Source organism: Salmo salar, chromosome ssa02, assembly GCF_905237065.1.
Source record: "Salmo salar chromosome ssa02, Ssal_v3.1, whole genome shotgun sequence".
NCBI classification, from domain to species: Eukaryota; Metazoa; Chordata; class Actinopteri; order Salmoniformes; family Salmonidae; genus Salmo; species Salmo salar.
This window is the reverse complement of record NC_059443.1, coordinates 85,180,263-85,208,210: the sequence shown is the minus strand read 5'-3', so window position 1 is coordinate 85,208,210 and position 27,948 is coordinate 85,180,263. Positions and strand designations below refer to the sequence as shown.

Here is a 27,948-nt window from a genome sequence, read left to right as displayed (position 1 = left end):
ACTCAATCATTTAATGCTAATACATCAATTGCAAGATATTTGCTCCTTGTTCCTCGGCCTCTGAAAAAATTGCATAATGGTAAACCTAGTCACTTGCATCTTAAAATATTCTGAGTGGTGACGCAAGGCTCACAACCTTGGCTAAATCCACTGGATTCTATTATGGGCCCTATAGCATTCACATGGTAATAGAGTCAGATTGATGAATGTAGTTTATTATTATTATTCAACATCATTATTACACATCTACAAAATGGAGACCCCCTCATCCTCAGTCGATGGGGATTTCCACCAAGCTACAAAATGGTTGGATCATTTCCACCAACCTACATAATGGTTGGATCATTTCCACCAACCTACATAATGGATGGATCATTTCCACCAACCTACATAATGGTTGGATCATTTCCACCAACCTACATAATGGTTGGATCATTTCCACCAACCTACATAATGGATGGATCATTTCCACCAACCTACATAATGGTTGGATCATTTCCACCAACCTACATAATGGTTGGATCATTTCCACCAACCTACATAATGGTTGGATCATTTCCACCAACCTACATAATGGATGGATCATTTCAACCAACCTACATAATGAATGGATCATTTCCACCAACCTACATAATGGTTGGATCATTTCCACCAACCTACATAATGGTTGGATCATTTCCAAACTAAATGGTGACTCATCCAGTTGATGAGTATTTGTATATTACACTACAATTTCAAAATGTTCAACAAAAATGTACTGGATTGGTTGAAAAGTGATAAAACTTACATAGTATGCGCACCAGAGTGTCTATAGACACCTCAAGCACTGAGATGCAGTGCGTTAGACTGCTGCGCCACTCGGGTGCAGAGTACACATTGGTCCATCATACTAAGATGGACCAAGATATGTGTTGCTTTTGCACATATTTGTTCATTGGTTTAGCAAGAGTGTGTTGATTGGTCAGTCATTGGGTTAATTTGTTTTGCAATATGTTCAAATCAAATCAAGCTTTATTTATATAGCACATTTCAGACATGGATTTTTCCTGCTTCACAGGAAAAAAAACAAAAATAAGAAATATTTACTACACAACATAAGGATAAAAAAAACGAAAGAATAAAAGAATAAAAACTGAAAGACTAATGAGCATTCTAAGGAAATGCCATTGATTAAAATAGTAAGAATAGGACGGAATATCCAACCAAAAATATAAGCTAGTTTTATAACATTGTTAGTAAACAATATTATTGTACCAAAAAAAAATTGTCAAATAATTATGATTACTAAATGTTACATGAAATATAAATATTTTGAGATATCAAACTGAACACCCCTTTTAATATGTATTGGCAATAATTCACTTTTAAACTTCACTTAAAAAAAAAAAAAAAGTAGATTAGATGTCGGGCATCAATTTTTCTTAAAAATATTGTTGCTATTTTGGTGGGAGGAGCCCAATGTCAGAACAGTTATAATGTGTCCAAATCAATAACCAATATGCAGAAACAGTTTGTGATATTGAAAACCTGAATATAAAATGTACTATCTACACCAACACAATAATAATCATATTCCTTGAATATTTTTAAATGAGCTCCTTATAAACTGCACAAGCACCAAAAACACTGTTGTTTTGACAAGTAGCAATAAATCCCTGATATCTGTTAGGGGGGAAATCAGGTTGTATGTGCTGTTGAAACTAACACAACTAAATAAAACACATGAAAATGGGAGATATATTTTACCTCACTGGTTAGAGGACAACCTGCAGAAAACAGTCAGCTACATTTTGGAGTGATGCATTTAAATGTAGGGGTCCCCAAAACTAAGAGAAACCAAACACTTATTTGTCGTCCCTCATCAATATCACATTGAAATCAATTGAGTGAGGGGGGAGATGAGGTTGAACGTCCTTGTTAAAACTAACAGCTCAAACACCCCACAGAATCTGGGAATAATGTGTGCATCACTGGTTAGAGGACAATTTGTAGAAAACAGCTAGCTACATTTTAAAGTGTTGCATTCTCATTCAAATGGACCAACTCGGAAAGTGTAACAACTCTTTTTTTTTAATCACTTTTTGTTAATCACTCATTCATTTCAGAGCCTGGACTTCCCCTGATGAGGCCTGGATTTATCCCGAGGCTAATATCCATATCACGCTGAAATTAATAGAACAGGGGGTCAAAACGTTCACGATTCTACATTTTGACATTATTCATTAAAATACTCCTTCTACTACAATGTTAATAACATTCTACATTGACATTTTATTGATATCATGAAACAACTTCATGTATGTATTTTCAAAAATGTTCCATCATCTCTCTATCCACATTGATCACAGCTATAAGAATTCTCTCCTGTGTGTGTTCTCTGGTGTAATATCAGGATGTTTAGCTGAGTAAAACTCTTCCCACATTGATTACAGCTACAAGGTTTCTCTCTTGTGTGTCCGCTGGTGAATAGTCAGATGGCTAGATGAAGTAAAACTTTTCACACATTGATCACAGCTATAAGGTTTCTCTCCTGTGTGTGTTCTACGGTGTATAGTCAGACTGCTAGATGTAACAAATTTCTTCTCACACTGATCACAGCTATAAGGTTTCTCTCCTGTGTGTGTTCTCTGATGTACCTTCAGGCAGCTTGAGTGAGTAAACCTTTTCCCACATTGATTACAGCTAAAAAGTTTCTCTCCAGTGTGAATTCTCTGGTGTAGTTGTAATGTATATAATTTTGAAAAACTCTTCCCACAGTCAGAGCAGCTATAAAGTTTCTCTCCAGTGTGAATTCTCTGGTGTGATTGTAATGTATATAATTTTGAAAAACTCTTCCCACAGTCAGCACAGCTATAAGGTTTCTCCCCTGTGTGTGTTCTCTGGTGTGTTTTCAGGCTGCTTGGAACATTAAAACTCTTTCCACATTGATCACAGCTATAAGGTTTCTCTCCTGTATGGATTCTCTGATGTCTTTTGAGGTCTGCTGACGAGGTAAATCTCTTCCCACAGTCTGAGCAGCAGTGAGAATTCTCTCCAGTGTGAATTCTCTGGTGTACTTTTAGTGAATCTGATCTTGAATAACTCTTCCCACAGTCAGAGCAGTGGTGAGAATTCTTCCCTGTGGGTTTCCGTTGGTGTTTCTTGAGGTGTTCTGATGTGGAGAGACTCGTCTCTGCCTCGTCAGCATCATGAGGTTGTTGAGGCTCCCCAGAGGATCCACAATAGTCACCTCTCTCTCCTGTGTGAACACCAAATTCAGACAGATGGTTAAAGGACCACAACAGCAGAAATCCACTGTTTATTTTAGCTGAAAGGTGATGCCCATGTTGTAGTACAACAATTTACGTCTGTAATGATGTTTCAAATGTTTCAAAAAACATATTTAAAAAAAAATTCTCTCAGACTTAGTAGTAAAATTAATGATTCTAGGCTAAAAAATAAGTTATTACAGAAACTTTAAGCAGTATACCAGACCACTTTTGGTCACCAATATTGGCCCCTTTCTGTGTTTGCTAAAATTTCAGCACGAGGGCGATGCACACGCAATTTGGTTGCAGAAACTCCTCCCTGAGAATGCAGAAGCCGTTAGTTATGGATGTAGTATATTTGCGTGGAGCAAAAAAATGGCGAGATTGTGAAAAAACGACATTGTATTCTGAATAGATAATCAGAGCAGGAGATCAGGAGTGCTACTCAAGGAAACTCACATTATTAAGCTATTCACTAATTCACCACAAAGTTCTCATAGGCAGACAGCAAAAACAGCCTCCTTTTCCTGGTTGCTTATGAGTGCATTTCACACTACCATTGGATTAGAATTGTAAGGCTCGTTTTGAATATCCTGCTTAATATAATGTTTGTGCCATTGTCTCAAACTGCTTTATACTTAAACACTTCAACCAGTAAAATGCTCTTTGGCTTGCTTTTCCATCAGCTTGACAATGAGCATTAGCATTCAAGCTAACAACTGCTGCATCCAAAACATGTGTTTCGCAACTATCACAAGCAAATATTATCTTAGTGACTGTTCAAGCAATAATCAAAACAACAACTGTAAGCCTATGAGAACCCAACAAAAAGTGTTTTGTTTAGAAGTAATAACCTGGTAAATGTTGAATGGTCTCAGATGGTGAACAGTTTATTTAGTAATAACCTGGTAAATCTAGACTGTTGAATGGTCCCAGATGGTGAACAGTTTATTTAGTAATAACCTGGTAAATCTAGACTGTTGAATGGTCCCAGATGGTAAACAGTTTATTTAGTAATAACCTGGTAAATCTAGACTGTTGAATGGTCCCAGATGGTGAACAGTTTATTTAGTAATAACCTGGTAAATCTAGACTGTTGAATGGTCCCAGATGGTGAACAGTTTATTTAGTAATAACCTGGTAAATCTAGACTGTTGAATGGTCCCAGATGGTAAACAGTTTATTTAGTAATAACCTGGTAAATCTAGACTGTTGAATGGTCCCAGATGGTGAACAGTTTATTTAGTAATAACCTGGTAAATCTAGACTGTTGAATGGTCCCAGATGGTGAACAGTTTATTTAGTAATAACCTGGTAAATCTAGACTGTTGAATGGTCCCAGATGGTGAACAGTTTATTTAGTAATAACCTGGTAAATCTAGACTGTTGAATGGTCCCAGATGGTGAACAGTTTATTTAGTAATAACCTGGTAAATCTAGACTGTTGAATGGTCCCAGATGGTGAACAGTTTATTTAGTAATAACCTGGTAAATCTAGACTGTTGAATGGTCCCAGATGGTGAACAGTTTATTTAGTAATAACCTGGTAAATCTAGGCTGTTGAATGGTCCCAGATGGTAAACAGTTTATTTAGAAGTAATAACCTGGTAAATCTAGGCTGTTGAATGGTCCCAGATGGTAAACAGTTTATTTAGTAATAACCTGGTAAATCTAGACTGTTGAATGGTCCCAGATGGTGAACAGTTAATTTAGTAATAACCTGGTAAATCTAGACTGTTGAATGGTCCCAGATGGTGAACAGTTTATTTAGTAATAACCTGGTAAATCTAGACTGTTGAATGGTCCCAGATGGTGAACAGTTTATTTAGTAATAACCTGGTAAATCTAGGCTGTTGAATGGTCCCAGATGGTGAACAGTTTATTTAGTAATAACCTGGTAAATCTAGACTGTTGAATGGTCCCAGATGGTGAACAGTTTATTTAGTAATAACCTGGTAAATCTAGGCTGTTGAATGGTCCCAGATGGTGAACAGTTTATTTAGTAATAACCTGGTAAATCTAGGCTGTTGAATGGTCCCAGATGGTGAACAGTTTATTTAGTAATAACCTGGTAAATCTAGACTGTTGAATGGTCCCAGATGGTGAACAGTTTATTTAGTAATAACCTGGTAAATCTAGACTGTTGAATGGTCCCAGATGGTGAACAGTTTATTTAGTAATAACCTGGTAAATCTAGACTGTTGAATGGTCCCAGATGGTGAACAGTTTATTTAGTAATAACCTGGTAAATCTAGACTGTTGAATGGTCCCAGATGGTGAACAGTTTATTTAGTAATAACCTGGTAAATCTAGACTGTTGAATGGTCCCAGATGGTGAACAGTTTATTTAGTAATAACCTGGTAAATCTAGGCTGTTGAATGGTCCCAGATGGTGAACAGTTTATTTAGTAATAACCTGGTAAATCTAGGCTGTTGAATGGTCCCAGATGGTGAACAGTTTATTTAGTAATAACCTGGTAAATCTAGACTGTTGAATGGTCCCAGATGGTGAACAGTTTATTTAGTAATAACCTGGTAAATCTAGACTGTTGAATGGTCCCAGATGGTGAACAGTTTATTTAGTAATAACCTGGTAAATCTAGGCTGTTGAATGGTCCCAGATGGTAAACAGTTTATTTAGTAATAACCTGGTAAATCTAGGCTGTTGAATGGTCCCAGATGGTGAACAGTTTATTTAGTAATAACCTGGTAAATCTAGACTGTTGAATGGTCCCAGATGGTGAACAGTTAATTTAGTAATAACCTGGTAAATCTAGACTGTTGAATGGTCCCAGATGGTGAACAGTTTATTTAGTAATAACCTGGTAAATCTAGACTGTTGAATGGTCCCAGATGGTGAACAGTTTATTTAGTAATAACCTGGTAAATCTAGGCTGTTGAATGGTCCCAGATGGTGAACAGTTTATTTAGTAATAACCTGGTAAATCTAGACTGTTGAATGGTCCCAGATGGTGAACAGTTTATTTAGTAATAACCTGGTAAATCTAGACTGTTGAATGGTCCCAGATGGTGAACAGTTTATTTAGTAATAACCTGGTAAATCTAGACTGTTGAATGGTCCCAGATGGTGAACAGTTTATTTAGTAATAACCTGGTAAATCTAGGCTGTTGAATGGTCCCAGATGGTGAACAGTTTATTTAGTAATAACCTGGTAAATCTAGACTGTTGAATGGTCGAGATGGTGAACAGTTTATTTAGTAATAACCTGGTAAATCTAGACTGTTGAATGGTCCCAGATGGTGAACAGTTTATTTAGTAATAACCTGGTAAATCTAGACTGTTGAATGGTCCCAGAAGGTGAACAGTTTATTTAGAGTAATAACCTGGTAAATCTAGACTGTTGAATGGTCCCAGATGGTGAACAGTTTATTTAGTAATAACCTGGTAAATCTAGACTGTTGAATGGTCCCAGATGGTGAACAGTTTATTTAGTAATAACCTGGTAAATCTAGGCTGTTGAATGGTCCCAGATGGTGAACAGTTTATTTAGTAATAACCTGGTAAATCTAGACTGTTGAATGGTCCCAGATGGTGAACAGTTTATTTAGTAATAACCTGGTAAATCTAGACTGTTGAATGGTCCCAGATGGTGAACAGTTTATTTAGTAATAACCTGGTAAATCTAGACTGTTGAATGGTCCCAGATGGTGAACAGTTTATTTAGTAATAACCTGGTAAATCTAGGCTGTTGAATGGTCCCAGATGGTGAACAGTTTATTTAGTAATAACCTGGTAAATCTAGGCTGTTGAATGGTCCCAGATGGTGAACAGTTTATTTAGTAATAACCTGGTAAATCTAGACTGTTGAATGGTCCCAGATGGTGAACAGTTAATTTAGTAATAACCTGGTAAATCTAGACTGTTGAATGGTCCCAGATGGTGAACAGTTTATTTAGTAATAACCTGGTAAATCTAGACTGTTGAATGGTCCCAGATGGTGAACAGTTTATTTAGTAATAACCTGGTAAATCTAGGCTGTTGAATGGTCCCAGATGGTGAACAGTTTATTTAGTAATAACCTGGTAAATCTAGACTGTTGAATGGTCCCAGATGGTGAACAGTTTATTTAGTAATAACCTGGTAAATCTAGACTGTTGAATGGTCCCAGATGGTGAACAGTTTATTTAGTAATAACCTGGTAAATCTAGACTGTTGAATGGTCCCAGATGGTGAACAGTTTATTTAGTAATAACCTGGTAAATCTAGACTGTTGAATGGTCCCAGATGGTGAACAGTTTATTTAGTAATAACCTGGTAAATCTAGACTGTTGAATGGTCCCAGATGGTGAACAGTTTATTTAGTAATAACCTGGTAAATCTAGACTGTTGAATGGTCCCAGATGGTGAACAGTTTATTTAGTAATAACCTGGTAAATCTAGACTGTTGAATGGTCCCAGATGGTGAACAGTTTATTTAGTAATAACCTGGTAAATCTAGACTGTTGAATGGTCCCAGATGGTGAACAGTTTATTTAGTAATAACCTGGTAAATCTAGACTGTTGAATGGTCCCAGATGGTGAACAGTTTATTTAGTAATAACCTGGTAAATCTAGACTGTTGAATGGTCCCAGATGGTGAACAGTTTATTTAGTAATAACCTGGTAAATCTAGGCTGTTGAATGGTCCCAGATGGTAAACAGTTTATTTAGTAATAACCTGGTAAATCTAGGCTGTTGAATGGTCCCAGATGGTGAACAGTTTATTTAGTAATAACCTGGTAAATCTAGACTGTTGAATGGTCCCAGATGGTGAACAGTTTATTTAGTAATAACCTGGTAAATCTAGACTGTTGAATGGTCCCAGATGGTGAACAGTTTATTTAGTAATAACCTGGTAAATCTAGACTGTTGAATGGTCCCAGATGGTGAACAGTTTATTTAGTAATAACCTGGTAAATCTAGGCTGTTGAATGGTCCCAGATGGTGAACAGTTTATTTAGTAATAACCTGGTAAATCTAGACTGTTGAATGGTCCCAGATGGTGAACAGTTTATTTAGTAATAACCTGGTAAATCTAGACTGTTGAATGGTCCCAGATGGTGAACAGTTTATTTAGTAATAACCTGGTAAATCTAGACTGTTGAATGGTCACAGATGGTGAACAGTTTATTTAGTAATAACCTGGTAAATCTAGACTGTTGAATGGTCCCAGATGGTGAACAGTTTATTTAGTAATAACCTGGTAAATCTAGACTGTTGAATGGTCCCAGATGGTGAACAGTTTATTTAGTAATAACCTGGTAAATCTAGACTGTTGAATGGTCCCAGATGGTGAACAGTTTATTTAGTAATAACCTGGTAAATCTAGACTGTTGAATGGTCCCAGATGGTGAACAGTTTATTTGAAGTAATAACCTGGTAAATCTAGACTGTTGAATGGTCCCAGATGGTGAACAGTTTATTTAGTAATAACCTGGTAAATCTAGACTGTTGAATGGTCCCAGATGGTGAACAGTTTATTTAGTAATAACCTGGTAAATCTAGACTGTTGAATGGTCCCAGAAGGTGAACAGTTTATTTAGAAGTAATAACCTGGTAAATCTAGACTGTTGAATGGTCCCAGATGGTGAACAGTTTATTTAGAAGTAATAACCTGGTAAATCTAGACTGTTGAATGGTCCCAGATGGTGAACAGTTTATTTAGTAATAACCTGGTAAATCTAGGCTGTTGAATGGTCCCAGATGGTGAACAGTTTATTTAGTAATAACCTGGTAAATCTAGACTGTTGAATGGTCCCAGATGGTGAACAGTTTATTTAGTAATAACCTGGTAAATCTAGACTGTTGAATGGTCCCAGATGGTGAACAGTTTATTTAGTAATAACCTGGTAAATCTAGACTGTTGAATGGTCCCAGATGGTGAACAGTTTATTTAGTAATAACCTGGTAAATCTAGGCTGTTGAATGGTCCCAGATGGTAAACAGTTTATTTAGTAATAACCTGGTAAATCTAGGCTGTTGAATGGTCCCAGATGGTGAACAGTTTATTTAGTAATAACCTGGTAAATCTAGACTGTTGAATGGTCCCAGATGGTGAACAGTTTATTTAGTAATAACCTGGTAAATCTAGACTGTTGAATGGTCCCAGATGGTGAACAGTTTATTTAGTAATAACCTGGTAAATCTAGGCTGTTGAATGGTCCCAGATGGTGAACAGTTTATTTAGTAATAACCTGGTAAATCTAGACTGTTGAATGGTCCCAGATGGTGAACAGTTTATTTAGTAATAACCTGGTAAATCTAGACTGTTGAATGGTCCCAGATGGTGAACAGTTTATTTAGTAATAACCTGGTAAATCTAGACTGTTGAATGGTCCCAGATGGTGAACAGTTTATTTAGTAATAACCTGGTAAATCTAGACTGTTGAATGGTCCCAGATGGTGAACAGTTTATTTAGTAATAACCTGGTAAATCTAGACTGTTGAATGGTCCCAGATGGTGAACAGTTTATTTAGTAATAACCTGGTAAATCTAGACTGTTGAATGGTCCCAGATGGTGAACAGTTTATTTAGTAATAACCTGGTAAATCTAGACTGTTGAATGGTCCCAGATGGTGAACAGTTTATTTAGTAATAACCTGGTAAATCTAGACTGTTGAATGGTCCCAGATGGTGAACAGTTTATTTAGTAATAACCTGGTAAATCTAGACTGTTGAATGGTCCCAGATGGTGAACAGTTTATTTAGTAATAACCTGGTAAATCTAGGCTGTTGAATGGTCCCAGATGGTGAACAGTTTATTTAGTAATAACCTGGTAAATCTAGGCTGTTGAATGGTCCCAGATGGTGAACAGTTTATTTAGTAATAACCTGGTAAATCTAGACTGTTGAATGGTCCCAGATGGTGAACAGTTTATTTAGTAATAACCTGGTAAATCTAGACTGTTGAATGGTCCCAGATGGTGAACAGTTTATTTAGTAATAACCTGGTAAATCTAGACTGTTGAATGGTCCCAGATGGTGAACAGTTTATTTAGTAATAACCTGGTAAATCTAGGCTGTTGAATGGTCCCAGATGGTGAACAGTTTATTTAGTAATAACCTGGTAAATCTAGACTGTTGAATGGTCCCAGATGGTGAACAGTTTATTTAGTAATAACCTGGTAAATCTAGACTGTTGAATGGTCCCAGATGGTGAACAGTTTATTTAGTAATAACCTGGTAAATCTAGACTGTTGAATGGTCCCAGATGGTGAACAGTTTATTTAGTAATAACCTGGTAAATCTAGACTGTTGAATGGTCCCAGATGGTGAACAGTTTATTTAGTAATAACCTGGTAAATCTAGACTGTTGAATGGTCCCAGATGGTGAACAGTTTATTTAGTAATAACCTGGTAAATCTAGACTGTTGAATGGTCCCAGATGGTGAACAGTTTATTTAGTAATAACCTGGTAAATCTAGACTGTTGAATGGTCCCAGATGGTGAACAGTTTATTTAGTAATAACCTGGTAAATCTAGACTGTTGAATGGTCCCAGATGGTGAACAGTTTATTTAGTAATAACCTGGTAAATCTAGACTGTTGAATGGTCCCAGATGGTGAACAGTTTATTTAGTAATAACCTGGTAAATCTAGACTGTTGAATGGTCCCAGATGGTGAACAGTTTATTTAGTAATAACCTGGTAAATCTAGGCTGTTGAATGGTCCCAGATGGTGAACAGTTTATTTAGTAATAACCTGGTAAATCTAGGCTGTTGAATGGTCCCAGATGGTGAACAGTTTATTTAGTAATAACCTGGTAAATCTAGACTGTTGAATGGTCCCAGATGGTGAACAGTTAATTTAGTAATAACCTGGTAAATCTAGACTGTTGAATGGTCCCAGATGGTGAACAGTTTATTTAGTAATAACCTGGTAAATCTAGACTGTTGAATGGTCCCAGATGGTGAACAGTTTATTTAGTAATAACCTGGTAAATCTAGGCTGTTGAATGGTCCCAGATGGTGAACAGTTTATTTAGTAATAACCTGGTAAATCTAGACTGTTGAATGGTCCCAGATGGTGAACAGTTTATTTAGTAATAACCTGGTAAATCTAGACTGTTGAATGGTCCCAGATGGTGAACAGTTTATTTAGTAATAACCTGGTAAATCTAGACTGTTGAATGGTCCCAGATGGTGAACAGTTTATTTAGTAATAACCTGGTAAATCTAGACTGTTGAATGGTCCCAGATGGTGAACAGTTTATTTAGTAATAACCTGGTAAATCTAGACTGTTGAATGGTCCCAGATGGTGAACAGTTTATTTAGTAATAACCTGGTAAATCTAGACTGTTGAATGGTCCCAGATGGTGAACAGTTTATTTAGTAATAACCTGGTAAATCTAGACTGTTGAATGGTCCCAGATGGTGAACAGTTTATTTAGTAATAACCTGGTAAATCTAGACTGTTGAATGGTCCCAGATGGTGAACAGTTTATTTAGTAATAACCTGGTAAATCTAGACTGTTGAATGGTCCCAGATGGTGAACAGTTTATTTAGTAATAACCTGGTAAATCTAGACTGTTGAATGGTCCCAGATGGTGAACAGTTTATTTAAGTAATAACCTGGTAAATCTAGACTGTTGAATGGTCCCAGATGGTGAACAGTTTATTTGAGTAATAACCTGGTAAATCTAGACTGTTGAATGGTCCCAGATGGTGAACAGTTTATTTAGTAATAACCTGGTAAATCTAGGCTGTTGAATGGTCCCAGATGGTGAACAGTTTATTTAGTAATAACCTGGTAAATCTAGACTGTTGAATGGTCCCAGATGGTGAACAGTTTATTTAGTAATAACCTGGTAAATCTAGACTGTTGAATGGTCCCAGATGGTGAACAGTTTATTTAGTAATAACCTGGTAAATCTAGACTGTTGAATGGTCCCAGATGGTGAACAGTTTATTTAGTAATAACCTGGTAAATCTAGACTGTTGAATGGTCCCAGATGGTGAACAGTTTATTTAGTAATAACCTGGTAAATCTAGACTGTTGAATGGTCCCAGATGGTGAACAGTTTATTTAGTAATAACCTGGTAAATCTAGACTGTTGAATGGTCCCAGATGGTGAACAGTTTATTTAGTAATAACCTGGTAAATCTAGACTGTTGAATGGTCCCAGATGGTGAACAGTTTATTTAGTAATAACCTGGTAAATCTAGACTGTTGAATGGTCCCAGATGGTGAACAGTTTATTTAGTAATAACCTGGTAAATCTAGACTGTTGAATGGTCCCAGATGGTGAACAGTTTATTTAGTAATAACCTGGTAAATCTAGACTGTTGAATGGTCCCAGATGGTGAACAGTTTATTTAGTAATAACCTGGTAAATCTAGACTGTTGAATGGTCCCAGATGGTGAACAGTTTATTTAGTAATAACCTGGTAAATCTAGGCTGTTGAATGGTCCCAGATGGTGAACAGTTTATTTAGTAATAACCTGGTAAATCTAGGCTGTTGAATGGTCCCAGATGGTGAACAGTTTATTTAGTAATAACCTGGTAAATCTAGACTGTTGAATGGTCCCAGATGGTGAACAGTTTATTTAGTAATAACCTGGTAAATCTAGACTGTTGAATGGTCCCAGATGGTGAACAGTTTATTTAGTAATAACCTGGTAAATCTAGACTGTTGAATGGTCCCAGATGGTGAACAGTTTATTTAGTAATAACCTGGTAAATCTAGGCTGTTGAATGGTCCCAGATGGTGAACAGTTTATTTAGTAATAACCTGGTAAATCTAGACTGTTGAATGGTCCCAGATGGTGAACAGTTTATTTAGTAATAACCTGGTAAATCTAGACTGTTGAATGGTCCCAGATGGTGAACAGTTTATTTAGTAATAACCTGGTAAATCTAGACTGTTGAATGGTCCCAGATGGTGAACAGTTTATTTAGTAATAACCTGGTAAATCTAGACTGTTGAATGGTCCCAGATGGTGAACAGTTTATTTAGTAATAACCTGGTAAATCTAGACTGTTGAATGGTCCCAGATGGTGAACAGTTTATTTAGTAATAACCTGGTAAATCTAGACTGTTGAATGGTCCCAGATGGTGAACAGTTTATTTAGTAATAACCTGGTAAATCTAGACTGTTGAATGGTCCCAGATGGTGAACAGTTTATTTAGTAATAACCTGGTAAATCTAGACTGTTGAATGGTCCCAGATGGTGAACAGTTTATTTAGTAATAACCTGGTAAATCTAGACTGTTGAATGGTCCCAGATGGTGAACAGTTTATTTAGTAATAACCTGGTAAATCTAGGCTGTTGAATGGTCCCAGATGGTGAACAGTTTATTTAGTAATAACCTGGTAAATCTAGACTGTTGAATGGTCCCAGATGGTGAACAGTTTATTTAGTAATAACCTGGTAAATCTAGACTGTTGAATGGTCCCAGATGGTGAACAGTTTATTTAGTAATAACCTGGTAAATCTAGACTGTTGAATGGTCCCAGATGGTGAACAGTTTATTTAGTAATAACCTGGTAAATCTAGACTGTTGAATGGTCCCAGATGGTGAACAGTTTATTTAGTAATAACCTGGTAAATCTAGACTGTTGAATGGTCCCAGATGGTGAACAGTTTATTTAGTAATAACCTGGTAAATCTAGACTGTTGAATGGTCCCAGATGGTGAACAGTTTATTTAGTAATAACCTGGTAAATCTAGGCTGTTGAATGGTCCCAGATGGTGAACAGTTTATTTAGTAATAACCTGGTAAATCTAGGCTGTTGAATGGTCCCAGATGGTGAACAGTTTATTTAGTAATAACCTGGTAAATCTAGACTGTTGAATGGTCCCAGATGGTGAACAGTTTATTTAGTAATAACCTGGTAAATCTAGACTGTTGAATGGTCCCAGATGGTGAACAGTTTATTTAGTAATAACCTGGTAAATCTAGACTGTTGAATGGTCCCAGATGGTGAACAGTTTATTTAGTAATAACCTGGTAAATCTAGGCTGTTGAATGGTCCCAGATGGTGAACAGTTTATTTAGTAATAACCTGGTAAATCTAGACTGTTGAATGGTCCCAGATGGTGAACAGTTTATTTAGTAATAACCTGGTAAATCTAGACTGTTGAATGGTCCCAGATGGTGAACAGTTTATTTAGTAATAACCTGGTAAATCTAGACTGTTGAATGGTCCCAGATGGTGAACAGTTTATTTAGTAATAACCTGGTAAATCTAGACTGTTGAATGGTCCCAGATGGTGAACAGTTTATTTAGTAATAACCTGGTAAATCTAGACTGTTGAATGGTCCCAGATGGTGAACAGTTTATTTAGAAGTAATAACCTGGTAAATCTAGACTGTTGAATGGTCCCAGATGGTGAACAGTTTATTTAGTAATAACCTGGTAAATCTAGACTGTTGAATGGTCCCAGATGGTGAACAGTTTATTTAGTAATAACCTGGTAAATCTAGACTGTTGAATGGTCCCAGATGGTGAACAGTTTATTTAGAAGTAATAACCTGGTAAATCTAGACTGTTGAATGGTCCCAGATGGTGAACAGTTTATTTAGAAGTAATAACCTGGTAAATCTAGACTGTTGAATGGTCCCAGATGGTGAACAGTTTATTTAGTAATAACCTGGTAAATCTAGGCTGTTGAATGGTCCCAGATGGTGAACAGTTTATTTAGTAATAACCTGGTAAATCTAGACTGTTGAATGGTCCCAGATGGTGAACAGTTTATTTAGTAATAACCTGGTAAATCTAGACTGTTGAATGGTCCCAGATGGTGAACAGTTTATTTAGTAATAACCTGGTAAATCTAGACTGTTGAATGGTCCCAGATGGTGAACAGTTTATTTAGTAATAACCTGGTAAATCTAGACTGTTGAATGGTCCCAGATGGTGAACAGTTTATTTAGTAATAACCTGGTAAATCTAGACTGTTGAATGGTCCCAGATGGTGAACAGTTTATTTAGTAATAACCTGGTAAATCTAGACTGTTGAATGGTCCCAGATGGTGAACAGTTTATTTAGTAATAACCTGGTAAATCTAGACTGTTGAATGGTCCCAGATGGTGAACAGTTTATTTAGTAATAACCTGGTAAATCTAGACTGTTGAATGGTCCCAGATGGTGAACAGTTTATTTAGTAATAACCTGGTAAATCTAGACTGTTGAATGGTCCCAGATGGTGAACAGTTTATTTAGTAATAACCTGGTAAATCTAGACTGTTGAATGGTCCCAGATGGTGAACAGTTTATTTAGTAATAACCTGGTAAATCTAGACTGTTGAATGGTCCCAGATGGTGAACAGTTTATTTAGTAATAACCTGGTAAATCTAGACTGTTGAATGGTCCCAGATGGTGAACAGTTTATTTAGTAATAACCTGGTAAATCTAGACTGTTGAATGGTCCCATATGGTGAACAGTTTATTTAGTAATAACCTGGTAAATCTAGACTGTTGAATGGTCCCAGATGGTGAACAGTTTATTTAGAAGTAATAACCTGGTAAATCTAGACTGTTGAATGGTCCCAGATGGTGAACAGTTTATTTAGTAATAACCTGGTAAATCTAGACTGTTGAATGGTCCCAGATGGTGAACAGTTTATTTAGTAATAACCTGGTAAATCTAGGCTGTTGAATGGTCCCAGATGGTGAACAGTTTATTTAGTAATAACCTGGTAAATCTAGACTGTTGAATGGTCCCAGATGGTGAACAGTTTATTTAGTAATAACCTGGTAAATCTAGACTGTTGAATGGTCCCAGATGGTGAACAGTTTATTTAGTAATAACCTGGTAAATCTAGACTGTTGAATGGTCCCAGATGGTGAACAGTTTATTTAGTAATAACCTGGTAAATCTAGACTGTTGAATGGTCCCAGATGGTGAACAGTTTATTTAGTAATAACCTGGTGAATCTAGACTGTTGAATGGTCCCAGATGGTGAACAGTTTATTTAGTAATAACCTGGTAAATCTAGACTGTTGAATGGTCCCAGATGGTGAACAGTTTATTTAGTAATAACCTGGTAAATCTAGACTGTTGAATGGTCCCAGATGGTGAACAGTTTATTTAGTAATAACCTGGTAAATCTAGACTGTTGAATGGTCCCATATGGTGAACAGTTTATTTAGTAATAACCTGGTAAATCTAGACTGTTGAATGGTCCCAGAAGGTGAACAGTTTATTTAGAAGTAATAACCTGGTAAATCTAGACTGTTGAATGGTCCCAGAAGGTGAACAGTTTATTTAGAAGTAATAACCTGGTAAATCTAGACTGTTGAATGGTCCCAGATGGTGAACAGTTTATTTAGTAATAACCTGGTAAATCTAGACTGTTGAATGGTCCCAGATGGTGAACAGTTTATTTAGTAATAACCTGGTAAATCTAGGCTGTTGAATGGTCCCAGATGGTGAACAGTTTATTTAGTAATAACCTGGTAAATCTAGACTGTTGAATGGTCCCAGATGGTGAACAGTTTATTTAGTAATAACCTGGTAAATCTAGACTGTTGAATGGTCCCAGATGGTGAACAGTTTATTTAGTAATAACCTGGTAAATCTAGACTGTTGAATGGTCCCAGATGGTGAACAGTTTATTTAGTAATAACCTGGTAAATCTAGACTGTTGAATGGTCCCAGATGGTGAACAGTTTATTTAGTAATAACCTGGTAAATCTAGACTGTTGAATGGTCCCAGATGGTGAACAGTTTATTTAGTAATAACCTGGTAAATCTAGGCTGTTGAATGGTCCCAGATGGTAAACAGTTTATTTAGTAATAACCTGGTAAATCTAGGCTGTTGAATGGTCCCAGATGGTGAACAGTTTATTTAGTAATAACCTGGTAAATCTAGACTGTTGAATGGTCCCAGATGGTGAACAGTTTATTTAGTAATAACCTGGTAAATCTAGACTGTTGAATGGTCCCAGATGGTGAACAGTTTATTTAGTAATAACCTGGTAAATCTAGACTGTTGAATGGTCCCAGATGGTGAACAGTTTATTTAGTAATAACCTGGTAAATCTAGACTGTTGAATGGTCCCAGATGGTGAACAGTTTATTTAGTAATAACCTGGTAAATCTAGACTGTTGAATAGTCCCAGATGGTGAACAGTTTATTTAGTAATAACCTGGTAAATCTAGACTGTTGAATGGTCCCAGATGGTGAACAGCAGTTGTTTTTCCCCCCACTGTGGCCGTTGTACTTGTTTATGACGTGACTCTGAGTCATCAGGTTGCCATGGGCTACATGGGGTGTTTTGGTTTCACTCTGGGTTGAGTAGACAAACAGAGAGGGGACAAAGACTCTCCTATTTCAGTGGCTGATAATACAGGGAGCGATCCAGGATTGGTCCATTTTAGTTTTAAACTAATACTATACTGTATATGAGTATTTCTATTAATAAAGAGGACAATGTGGGACATAAGGATCACATTTCTAAATGACTGGAAAGTAAAACACATTTCATGCAGTTCCACATGTGAACTTACAGGGACAGAAGACTTTATACACTGAGTGTACAAAACATTAGGAACACCTGCTCTTTCCATGACAGACTGACCAGGTGAATCCAGGTGAAAGATATGATCCTTATTGATGTCACTTGCTAAATCTCAAAGTTATATAAGCAACTCAACTATTTGGAGGGCAGATATCCCAGCTCATAAAGTTATATAAGCAACTCAACTATTTGGAGGCCAGATATCTCAGTTCATAAAGTTAAACAAGTAACTAAAAAATGCTACTCAGTTTGCTGCACGCACAAAACAAATATTGATCCAGGAGGGGATTCTCTGCTAAGCTTGATTTTGGAAGCAGCTACCCACTAAGCTAACTAGCTACTAAATTAGTAAACCAAACATGAACAACTGCAGAGCATCTAACACGTTTTAGACAGTTGACTTAAGTTATAAGATATCTAGCATGGCAAACATTTAGTTAGGAATTCCATACTGTAGCTAGATCACCTGGCGCATGTTGCACAACAGTGGGTGACTCACAAGGATCCGGTGTCTAGTTGTGTGTTTGTGAACAAACACCACGTGACTGGGGACTACCGGTAACAGTGAGTGACTCACAAGGCTCCGGTCTCTAGTTGTTGTGTGTTTGTGAACAAACACCACGTGACTGGGGACAACCGGAACAGGAAAAAAACATTTTGGGGGGGAGAGAGAGAGAGTTGGCCGTTGCTCAAAGAAAGAAAGAAAGAAAGAAAGAAAGAAAGAAAGAAAGAAAGAAAGAAAGAAAGAAAGAAAGAAAGAAAGAAAGAAAGAAAGAAAGAAAGAAAGAAAGAAAGAAAGAAAGAAAGAAAGAAAGAAAGAAAGATGGCCGTTGCTCAAGGAAAGAGAGAGACAGTTGGACAGCAGCAGCAGGTAGGACAAGTTTATAGAATATGATAGAGAACAGACTAACTAGGTAGCCAGCTCAAAACTTGTTTTGTATATACTTCCAGTTGATTTGGGCATCCAACGTATTGGACATTGCAACTCAATAAATGCTAGTCAGAAAATGTGTGGGCTTGCTTCATCTGAATAAAAAGATGTGTAGCCTACCATAGCCATGTGACCTTTGATATATTGAGCTTGTACATGGGATCAGAGAGCAGCCTCCCATGGTGTCCATACCACTCTTACTTTTCTATACATTCGTAGAGACAATTGTTGGCCACGGAGATCTGGTTAAAAGTAATGAAAATATAATGAAATTCCAAATGTCAAAATATGTATGAACCCTGACAATTTGACTGCAGGTATTTATTTAAAAAGCTGAAAAAAATATTTAAAATGTATAAACAAAAACTTCAAATAAATAGTTCACGTATTGACGGCTATCCGTTTCCTAAAAAAAATATTACATTTATTCAAAAGCGCATCTTCTTTGCAAACATTTCTAGTTCCTTAGTTATTTACTGCCGATAGATCTTACTTTAAATGTAAATATACTTCCCAATTACTCCCAAATTTTGGTTCTATAGCATTTGAATGAAACTAGTCCCTGATTAAGCTCTTTATGGTCATGTTAAAGACTGGATCATTTAGGAGTGAATTATGACGTTTCCAGAGGTTATAAGTTCACTAATATAATTTGATGATCAGTCAATGGAGCTTTATGACTTACTTCTTGTACATTCTGTAAAAGTGGGGGGAGAAATGAGAAACACATCCATTTTGGATCTTACCGTCATTCACCAAGTATATTCATTTCAGTTTGTATTAAAGAAACACCATCTATCGATCACTGTATTAAAGAAACGCCATGTATCAACCTCTGTCATGTTTGCTGCAAAATGAGGTGACGTCACTATTCTGAGATCTCTGAGCTATTCTAGGTGTAAATCTAAAGAGTTGTCAGGTGTTACATTGAAGTCTCCAGCTATTATCAGCCATGCATTTGTATTAGAGGTTGACTGATTAGTCGGAATGGCCGACTAATTAGGGCCGATTTCAAGTTTTCATAACAATTGGTAATCCTTTTTTTTTTTTTTACACCTTCATTTAACTAGGCAAGTCAGATTAAGAAAACATTCTTATTTTCAATGACGGCCTAGGAACGGGGGTTAACTGCCTTGTTCAGGGGGGATTCGGGGATTTGTTTTTTGCAACCTTCCGGTTACTAGTCCAAAGCTCTAACCACCTGCCTTATGTTGCACTCCACGAGGAGCCTGCATGGCAGGCTGACTACCTGTTACACGAGAGCAGCAAGAAGCCAAGGTAAGTTGCTAGCTAGCATTAAACTTATCTTATAAAAAACGATCAATCTTAACATAATCACTAGTTAACTACACATGGTTGATGATATTACTAGTTTATCTAACGTGTCCTGCGTTGCATATAATCGATGCGGTGCCTGTTAACCTCTTGGGGCTAGGTGGGACGCTAGTGTGCCACCCGTGGTGCACTCCATCAACAGCAGGTGCATTTCAAGAGCGGCAAATTTGAATCCAAATAAATGTCAAAATTCAAATTTTTCAAAAATACAACTATTTTACACCATTTGAAAGATAAACATCTCCTTAATCTAACCACGTTTTACGATTTCAAAAAGGTTTTACGGCGAAAGCATAAATTTAGAGTATGTTAGGACAGTACATTTACAAGAGTTGTGTGTAATGTTTTGTCAAGTCAAAGACAGGGTCACCAAAACCATAAAACCAGCTAAAATGATGCACTAACCTTTTACAATCTCCATCAGATGACACTCCTAGGACATTATGTTAGACAATGCATGCATTTTTAGTTCTATCAAGTTCATATTTATATCCAAAAACAGCGTTTTACTATGGCATTGATGTTGAGGAAATCGTTTCCCTCCAATAACCGGCAGTCAAGTCAGCGTCACAAATTAAATAATTAAAATTAGAAAACATTGGTAAAATATTATATTGTCATTTAAAGAATTATAGATTTACATCTCTTGAACGCAATCAACTTTCCAGATTTAAAAATAACCTTACTGGGAAATCACACTTTGCAATAATCTGAGCACTGCGCCCAGAAAAATACGCGTTGCGATACAGACTAGACGTCATGTTGGGGAGATCTAAAATCGAAAATACTATGTAAATAATCCATTACCTTTGATTCTCTTCATCAGATGTCACTTCCAGGTATCACAGGTCCATAACGAATGTAGTTTTGTTCAAAAAAGCTCATCATTTATGTCCAAAAATCTCCGTCTTGTTAGCACATGATCTAAGCCAGCTGGACTTTCGTCATGAACGAGGGGAAAAAATATATTTACGTTCGTTCAAACATGTCAAACGTTGTATAGCATAAATCATTAGGGCCTTTTTAACCAGAACATGAATAATATTCAAGGTGGACGAATGCATACTCTTTTATAACGTATTGGAACGAGGGTACCCAACATGAACTCGCGCGCCAGGTGTCTAATGGGCCATCATCGTTCCATGGCTCTTGTTCGGTCAGATCTCCCTCCAGAAGACTCAAAACACTTTGTAAAGGCTGGTGACATCTAGTGGAAGCAATAGGAAGTGCCAAAATATTCCTCAGCCCCTGTGTTTTTCAATGGGATAGGTTTAAAGGTAATACAACACATCAGGTATCCACTTCCTGTCAGAAAATGTCTCAGGGTTTTGCCTGCCAAATGAGTTCTGTTATACTCACAGACACCATTCAAACAGTTTTAGAAACTTTAGAGTGTTTTCTATCCATATATAATAAGTATATGCATATTCTAGTTACTGGGTAGGATTAGTAACCAGATTAAATCGGGTACATTTTTTTTATCCAGCCGTGCAAATACTGCCCCCTAGCCCTAACAGGTTAATTTCTCATCGAATCACAGCCTACTTCGACAAACGGGTGATGATTTAACAAGGCATTTGCAAATAAAGTACTCTCGTTGCATCAATGTACCTAACCATAAACATCAATGCCTTTCTTTAAAATCAATATACAAGTATGTATTTTTAAACCTGCATATTTAGTTAATATTGCCTGCTAACATGAATTTGTGTCACTTCTCTAGCGTTCCGTGCAAGCAGTCAGGGTATATACAGCAGTTTGGGCCGCCTGGCTCATTGCGGACTGCGTGAAGTCCATTTATTCCTAACAAAGGCCGTAATTAATTTGCCAGAATTGTACATAATTATGACATAACATTGAAGGTTGTGCAATGTAACAGGAATATTTAGACTTAGGGATGCCACCCGTTAGGTAAAATACAGAACGGTTCCGTATTTCACTGAAATAATAAACATTTCATTTTTGAAATGATAGTTTCCAGATTCGACCATATTAATGACCTAAGGCTCGTATTTCTGTGTGTTTATTATATTATAATTAAGTCTATGATTTGATATTTGATAGAGCAGTCTGACTGAGCGATGGTAGGCAGCAGCAGGCTCGTAAGCATTCATTCAAACAGCACCTTCGTGCGTTTTGCCAGCAGCTCTTAGCAATTCTTCAAGCATTGTGCTGTTTATGACTTCAAGCCTATCAACTCCCAAGATTAGGCTGGTGTAACCCATGTGAAATGGCTAGCTAGTTAGCGGGTGTGCGCTAATAGCGTTTCAAACGTCACTCGCTCAGACTTGGAGTAGTTGTTCCCCTTCCTCTACATGGGTAACGCTGCTTCGTGGGTGGCTGTTGTTGTGTTCCTGGTTCGAGCGAGGAGAGGGACGGAAGCTATACTGTTACACTGGCAATACTAAAGTGCCTATAAGAACATCCAATAGTCAAAGGTATATGAAATACAAATCATATAGAGAGAAATAGTCCTATAATTCCTATAATAACTACAACCTAAAACTTCTTACCTGGGAATATTGAAGACTCATGTTAAAAGGAACCACCAGCTTTCATATGTTCTCATGTTCTGAGCAAGGAACTTAAACGTTAGCTTTTTTACATGGCACATATTGCACTTTTACTTTCTTCTCCAACACTTTGTTTTTGCATTATTTAAACCAAATTGAACATGTTTCATTATTTATTTGAGGCTAAATTGATAGTATTTATGTGTTATATTAAGTTAAAATAAGTGTTCATTCAGTATTGTTGTAAATGTCATTATTACAAATAAATAAATACATAAAAAAATATATACATATAATAATCTTTTTTTTTTGAAAACCGGCCGATTAATCGGTATCAGTTTTTTGGTCCTCCAATAATCGGTATCGGCGTTGAAAAATCATAATCGGTCGACCTCTAATTTGTATACTTGTTTTGCAGCTCAGTAAGCTTATCAGCAAGATCAGAAAATAAAGTATTGGTTTGAGGTGTGAGAATTGTACCCATACACATAATAAAACCAGCATTCTTGTGGAGATCAATATATCCCATCTCTGGACTCAGAAGAGTCAGAAATATCGCCTTTTACAATTATGAAGCAATATCAAAGTACCAGCTGAGTGATTATACCTGTGACTATAATAAAACAGAATTTTACCCATTGGGATTTCCAAAACGTTGAATCTGAAATCACAGGAGTGGGGTTCTTCCTGGAGAACAACCCCAGCTGCATTAGCATGTTTATCTCTAAACCCCTTAGCATTTAGAGATGCAACATTTAGTGCATTGTTTTTGCATTACCTCTAGGCAGGTAGTCTAGCGGTTAAGAGCGTTGGGCCAGTAACCGAAAGGTCACTGGTACAAATCCAAGAGTAGACTAGGTGACAAATCTGTCGCTCAAGGGCACATCAAGGTACTTAAGCCTAATTGCTCCTGTAAATGGCTCTGCATAAGAGTGTCTGCTAAATAACAAATAAATAAGAAAACCAAAATACAGTGATATGAATAACTGGTTAAATATATATTGTATATACTGAACAAAAATAAACATGCAATCATTTCTGAGTTACAGTTTCAATAAGGAAATCAGTCAATTGAAATAAATTCATTAGGCTCTAATCTATGGATTTAACAACTGGGAATACAGACATGCATCTGTAGAGCATGGTGTTTGCAATGTCAGGGTTGTGAGTTCGATTCCCACGGGGGACCAGTACGGGGGAAAAAAAGAAACATGTATGAAATGTATGCATTCACTACTGTAAGTCGCTCTGGATAAGAGCATCTGCTAAATGACTAAAATGTAGAGTTGATCAGGCTGTTGATTGTGGCCTGTGGAATGTTCCCCCACTCTTTAATGGCTGTGCGAAGTTTCTGGATATTGGCAGGAACTGGAAAACGCTGTTGTACACTGCAATCCAGAGCATCCCAAACATGCTCAATGGGTGGCATGTCTGTTGAGTATGCAGGCCATGGAAGAACTGGGTCATTTCCAGCTTCCAGGAATTGTGTACAGATCCTTGCGACATGGGGCTGTGCATTATCATGCTCAAACATGAGGTGATGGCAGCGGATGAATGGCACGACAATGGGCCTCAGGATCTCGTCACGGTATCTCTTTGCTTTCAAATTGCCATCGAAATGCAATTGTGTTTGCTTAAAATGCAATTGTGTTTGCTTTACGTAGCTTATGCCTGCCCATAGTATAACCCCACCACCACGGGGCACTCTTGACATCAGCAAACCACTGTCCCACCCGACACCATACTGGGACGCATCCGTGAAGAGCACACCTCTCCAGCATGCCAGTGGCCATCGAAGGTGAGCATTTGTCCACTGAAGTCGGTTACGACGGCAAACTGCAGTCAGGTCAAAACCCTGGTGAGGACGAAGAGCACGCAGATGAGCGTCCAAGAGATGGTTTCTGACAGTTTGTTTAGAAATTCTTTGGTTGTGCAAACCCACAGTTTCATCAGCTGTCCGGGTGGCTGGTCTAAGACAATCCCACAGGTGAAGAAGACGGATGTGAGTTGGTCCTGGGCTGGCGTGGTTGCACGTGGTCTGCTGTTGTGAAGCTGGTTGGACGTACTGCCAAATTCTCTAAATGTCTCTAAAGGTGCACCTTGTCCTGGGGACATTAAAAGGTCACTCTAAAATGTGCAGTTGACAGAACATGCCACAGATGTCTCTAGTTTTGAAGGCAATTGGCATGCTGACTGCAGGAAGGTCTACCAAAACTGCATGAAGGTCTACCAAAACCAAAACCAGAGAATTTAATTTTCATTTCTCTACCATAAGCCTCCTCCAACGTCATTTTAGAGAATTTGGTAGAATGTCCAACAGGCTTCACAACCGCAGACCACATGCAATCACGCCAGCCCAGGACCTCCACATCCGTCTGAGACCAGCCACCCAGACAGCTGATGAAACTGTGGACTATTTCTGACTGTAATAAAGCCATTTTGTGGGAAAAAAACGTATTCTGATTGGCTGGGCCTGGCTCCCCAGTGAGTGGGCCTATGCCCTCCCAGGCCCACCCATGGCTGCACCCCTGCCCAGTCATGTGAAATCCCTAGATTATGGCCTTATGAATTTATTTCAATTGACTGATTTCTTTATAGGAACTGTAACTCTGTCAAATTGTTGAAATTCTTGCATGTTACATTTATATTTTTGTTCAGTATTTGAGTGTCCCGGATTTATTTTTACTATGTTACGTCTAGTCTGTGAGACCAGGCTGTAAACCGAGGTAGTTGTGATCAATATGATGAATCCTGTTTTCACAACATTTAAGAACCGGGTGATAGAAAACAGTGTGAATGTAATAATGACAAGGGACTTATTCAGGAGTAATTTAGCTAACTGGTAGCGTTTTCATTTGACTTACAAAGAGTAGGACCACAACGATTTCAATTGATTGTAGCAATATAGCAATATACCTGAGAACACAGCGTTTAAGTCAGTCAGTAGTCTCAAGTCAGAATCAGACATTCACTTGACATCCTGGCAATCCAATCTTCTTCCCATCAATAAATGCAAAAGGACAGCTGAAAGATGCTCTCTTGACTAGCCTTTCTTTATTGTTTTGAGAGATGGGGTTCCATCCCCCCAGGTAGATGGACTGGTGAAGGATCCTTTAGGGTCAAAGTAGTGGGATGGCCTGGTGTAGGATCCTTTAGGGCCAAAGTAGTGGGATGGCCTGGTGTAGGATCCTTTAGGGCCAAAGTAGTGGGATGGCCTGGTGTAGGATCCTTTAGGGCCAAAGTAGTGGGATGGCCTGGTGTAGGATCCTTTAGGGCCAAAGTAGTGGGATGGCCTGGTGTAGGATCCTTTAGGGCCAAAGTAGTGGGATGGGCTGGTGTAGGATCCTTTAGGGTCAAAGTAGTGGGATGGCCTAGTGTAGGATCCTTTAGGGCCAAAGTAGTGGGATGGCCTGGTGTAGGATCCTTTAGGGCCAAAGTAGTGGGATGGGCTGGTGTAGGATCCTTTAGGGCCAAAGTAGTGGGATGGCCTGGTGTAGGATCCTTTAGGGCCAAAGTAGTGGGATGGCCTGGTGTAGGATCCTTTAGGGCCAAAGTAGTGGGATGGCCTGGTGTAGGATCCTTTAGGGCCAAAGTAGTGGGATGGCCTGGTGTAGGATCCTTCAGGGCCAAAGTAGTGGGATGGCCTGGTGTAGGATCCTTTAGGGCCAAAGTAGTGGGATGGCCTGGTGTAGGATCCTTTAGGGCCAAAGTAGTGGGATGGCCTGGTGTAGGATCCTTTAGGGCCAAAGTAGTGGGATGGCCTGGTGTAGGATCCTTTAGGGCCAAAGTAGTGGGATGGCCTGGCTCCCAAGTGGTGCAGCGGTCTAAGACACTGCATCTCAGTGCTAGAGGTGTCCCTACAGACCCTGGTTCGATTCCAGGCTGTATCACAACCAGCCGTGATAAAGAGTACCATAGGGCGAATCACAATTGGCCCAACGTCCTCCGGGTTTGGCCGGGTAGGCCATCATTGTAAATAATAACTTGTTCTTAACTGACTTGCCTAGTTAAATAAAGGTTAAATAAATAAAAATGTTAATTTCCCTGTGGCTCAGTTGGTAGAGCATGGTGTGTGCAACGCCAGGGTTGTGGGTTTGATTCCCACGGGGGGCCAGGACAATTTTTTTTTTTAAATGTATGAAATGTATGTATTCACTACTGTAAGTCACTCTGGATAAGAGCGTCTGCTAAATGACTAAAATGTAAATGTAATTTAGGGCCAAAGTATTGGGATTGGGTGGTGGGTTTTGGGGGATAGTGTATAGGTGCAGGGTTAGATGGTGGTGCAATTTAACATTTTCCCTTTTCCAGTTGTCAATTTGTGCAACCCCCCGAAAGGCAGCAATACAACGTCTAGTCACAAGACCAAGACTTGGCCCTGATTGTAACAAACAAAAATATCTGATTTGATTGTGGGAGTGTGACTGTTACTGTGTGACCTTGCCCTTTAGTTCAACAACTGCATTGTGCATCGGGTTTAATACAGTAAGTTACTTACTGGTGTTAATCAGATCCTCCTCCTCTTCTTCCAATATACCAGTTATCTCTCCCTCCTCTCCAAAATCTGAATCCTCCTCTTTCTCGTCCTCTTCTTCTTTCACTACAACATCTTCATCTTCTTTTGTTACTGTGACATCCTCCTCTTCCTCCTCTTCTTTCACGACAACGTTCAGCCACAGACCCTCTTTCTCCGTCCAGCAGATCTCCTCTTCTTTAGCAGGAGGAGAGTAGCCTAGTGAACTCATGGTCGGGGATGTTAGCTAACAGTTAGCTAGCTGTTAGTTAGCTAGGCTAGTGAACTTAACCAGCCAACTACGTTAGCTGACTAATAACAACAACGTAAATATGAAATTAAATGGGATAACTAGCTAGACGACAGAGGTGAGTTTAAAACACAGTGGATAATATACATGAACGAGTCTAGAGCTTCAATGTTTCAGCTAGCAAGCTACCGAAGTGGCTGACCATTATCATTGAACTATAAAAGAACATGGCTGACTAGTTGGCTTGTCACTAGTTATCACAGCCACAATGTCAACATTGGCCATCGTAAAAATATATGGAAACAAACTACATTTTTGGTCTTTATTTAAAGTTAGAAATAAGGTTAGGTTTAAAAATCTGATTTTAATAAGAGAAGTTGTAGAATTGAGAATTGAGCGAGGTTTAGCCATAATTATGACTTTGTGACTGTGGTAACTAGTGACGACCGACTAGCTGTTGTTGTTTAAAGAAGAGTCCAATTCTCCACCACGTCACATTCTGGCAGACTTGCCTGAAAGACCCACAGCGCCCTCTGCTGATTGGAGTGGGAAACGCAGTTGAGGGAATATTTTATTTTCTTACAAAAAGTTTAAACAATTTCAACGATTTGTTTTATTTCATTTTAATTTCTCTCTCTTTGACCCTTTCTCTCCCTCTATCTCTTTCTCTCTCTCTCTTTGAC

General features: G+C 38.0%; 1 protein-coding gene across 1 annotated transcript; it reads right to left on the bottom strand.

Moving 5' to 3' along the window:
• Positions 1-199: 199 nt before the first annotated feature.
• Positions 200-27,517, bottom strand: LOC123732412 (gastrula zinc finger protein XlCGF17.1). Its single transcript, XM_045711549.1, has 2 exons — positions 27,001-27,517; positions 200-3,238 (listed from the first exon to the last, which is right to left on the bottom strand). The coding sequence occupies exons 1-2, from the start codon at positions 27,245-27,247 to the stop codon at positions 2,433-2,435; spliced, it is 1,053 nt and encodes a 350-aa protein (XP_045567505.1). The 5' UTR covers positions 27,248-27,517; the 3' UTR covers positions 200-2,432.
• Positions 27,518-27,948: the final 431 nt, after the last annotated feature.

What these genes read in the sequence shown, in the direction of transcription:
- LOC123732412 (XM_045711549.1), bottom strand. Translation starts at nt 27,247, where the DNA reads ATGAGTTCACTAGGCTACTCTCCTCCTGCTAAAGAAGAGGAGATCTGC. An exon ending in GGAGGATCTGATTAACACCA is followed by an intron (nt 3,239 to 27,000) that starts GTAAGTAACTTA and finishes GTGTTCACACAG; the next exon opens with GAGAGAGAGGTGACTATTGT.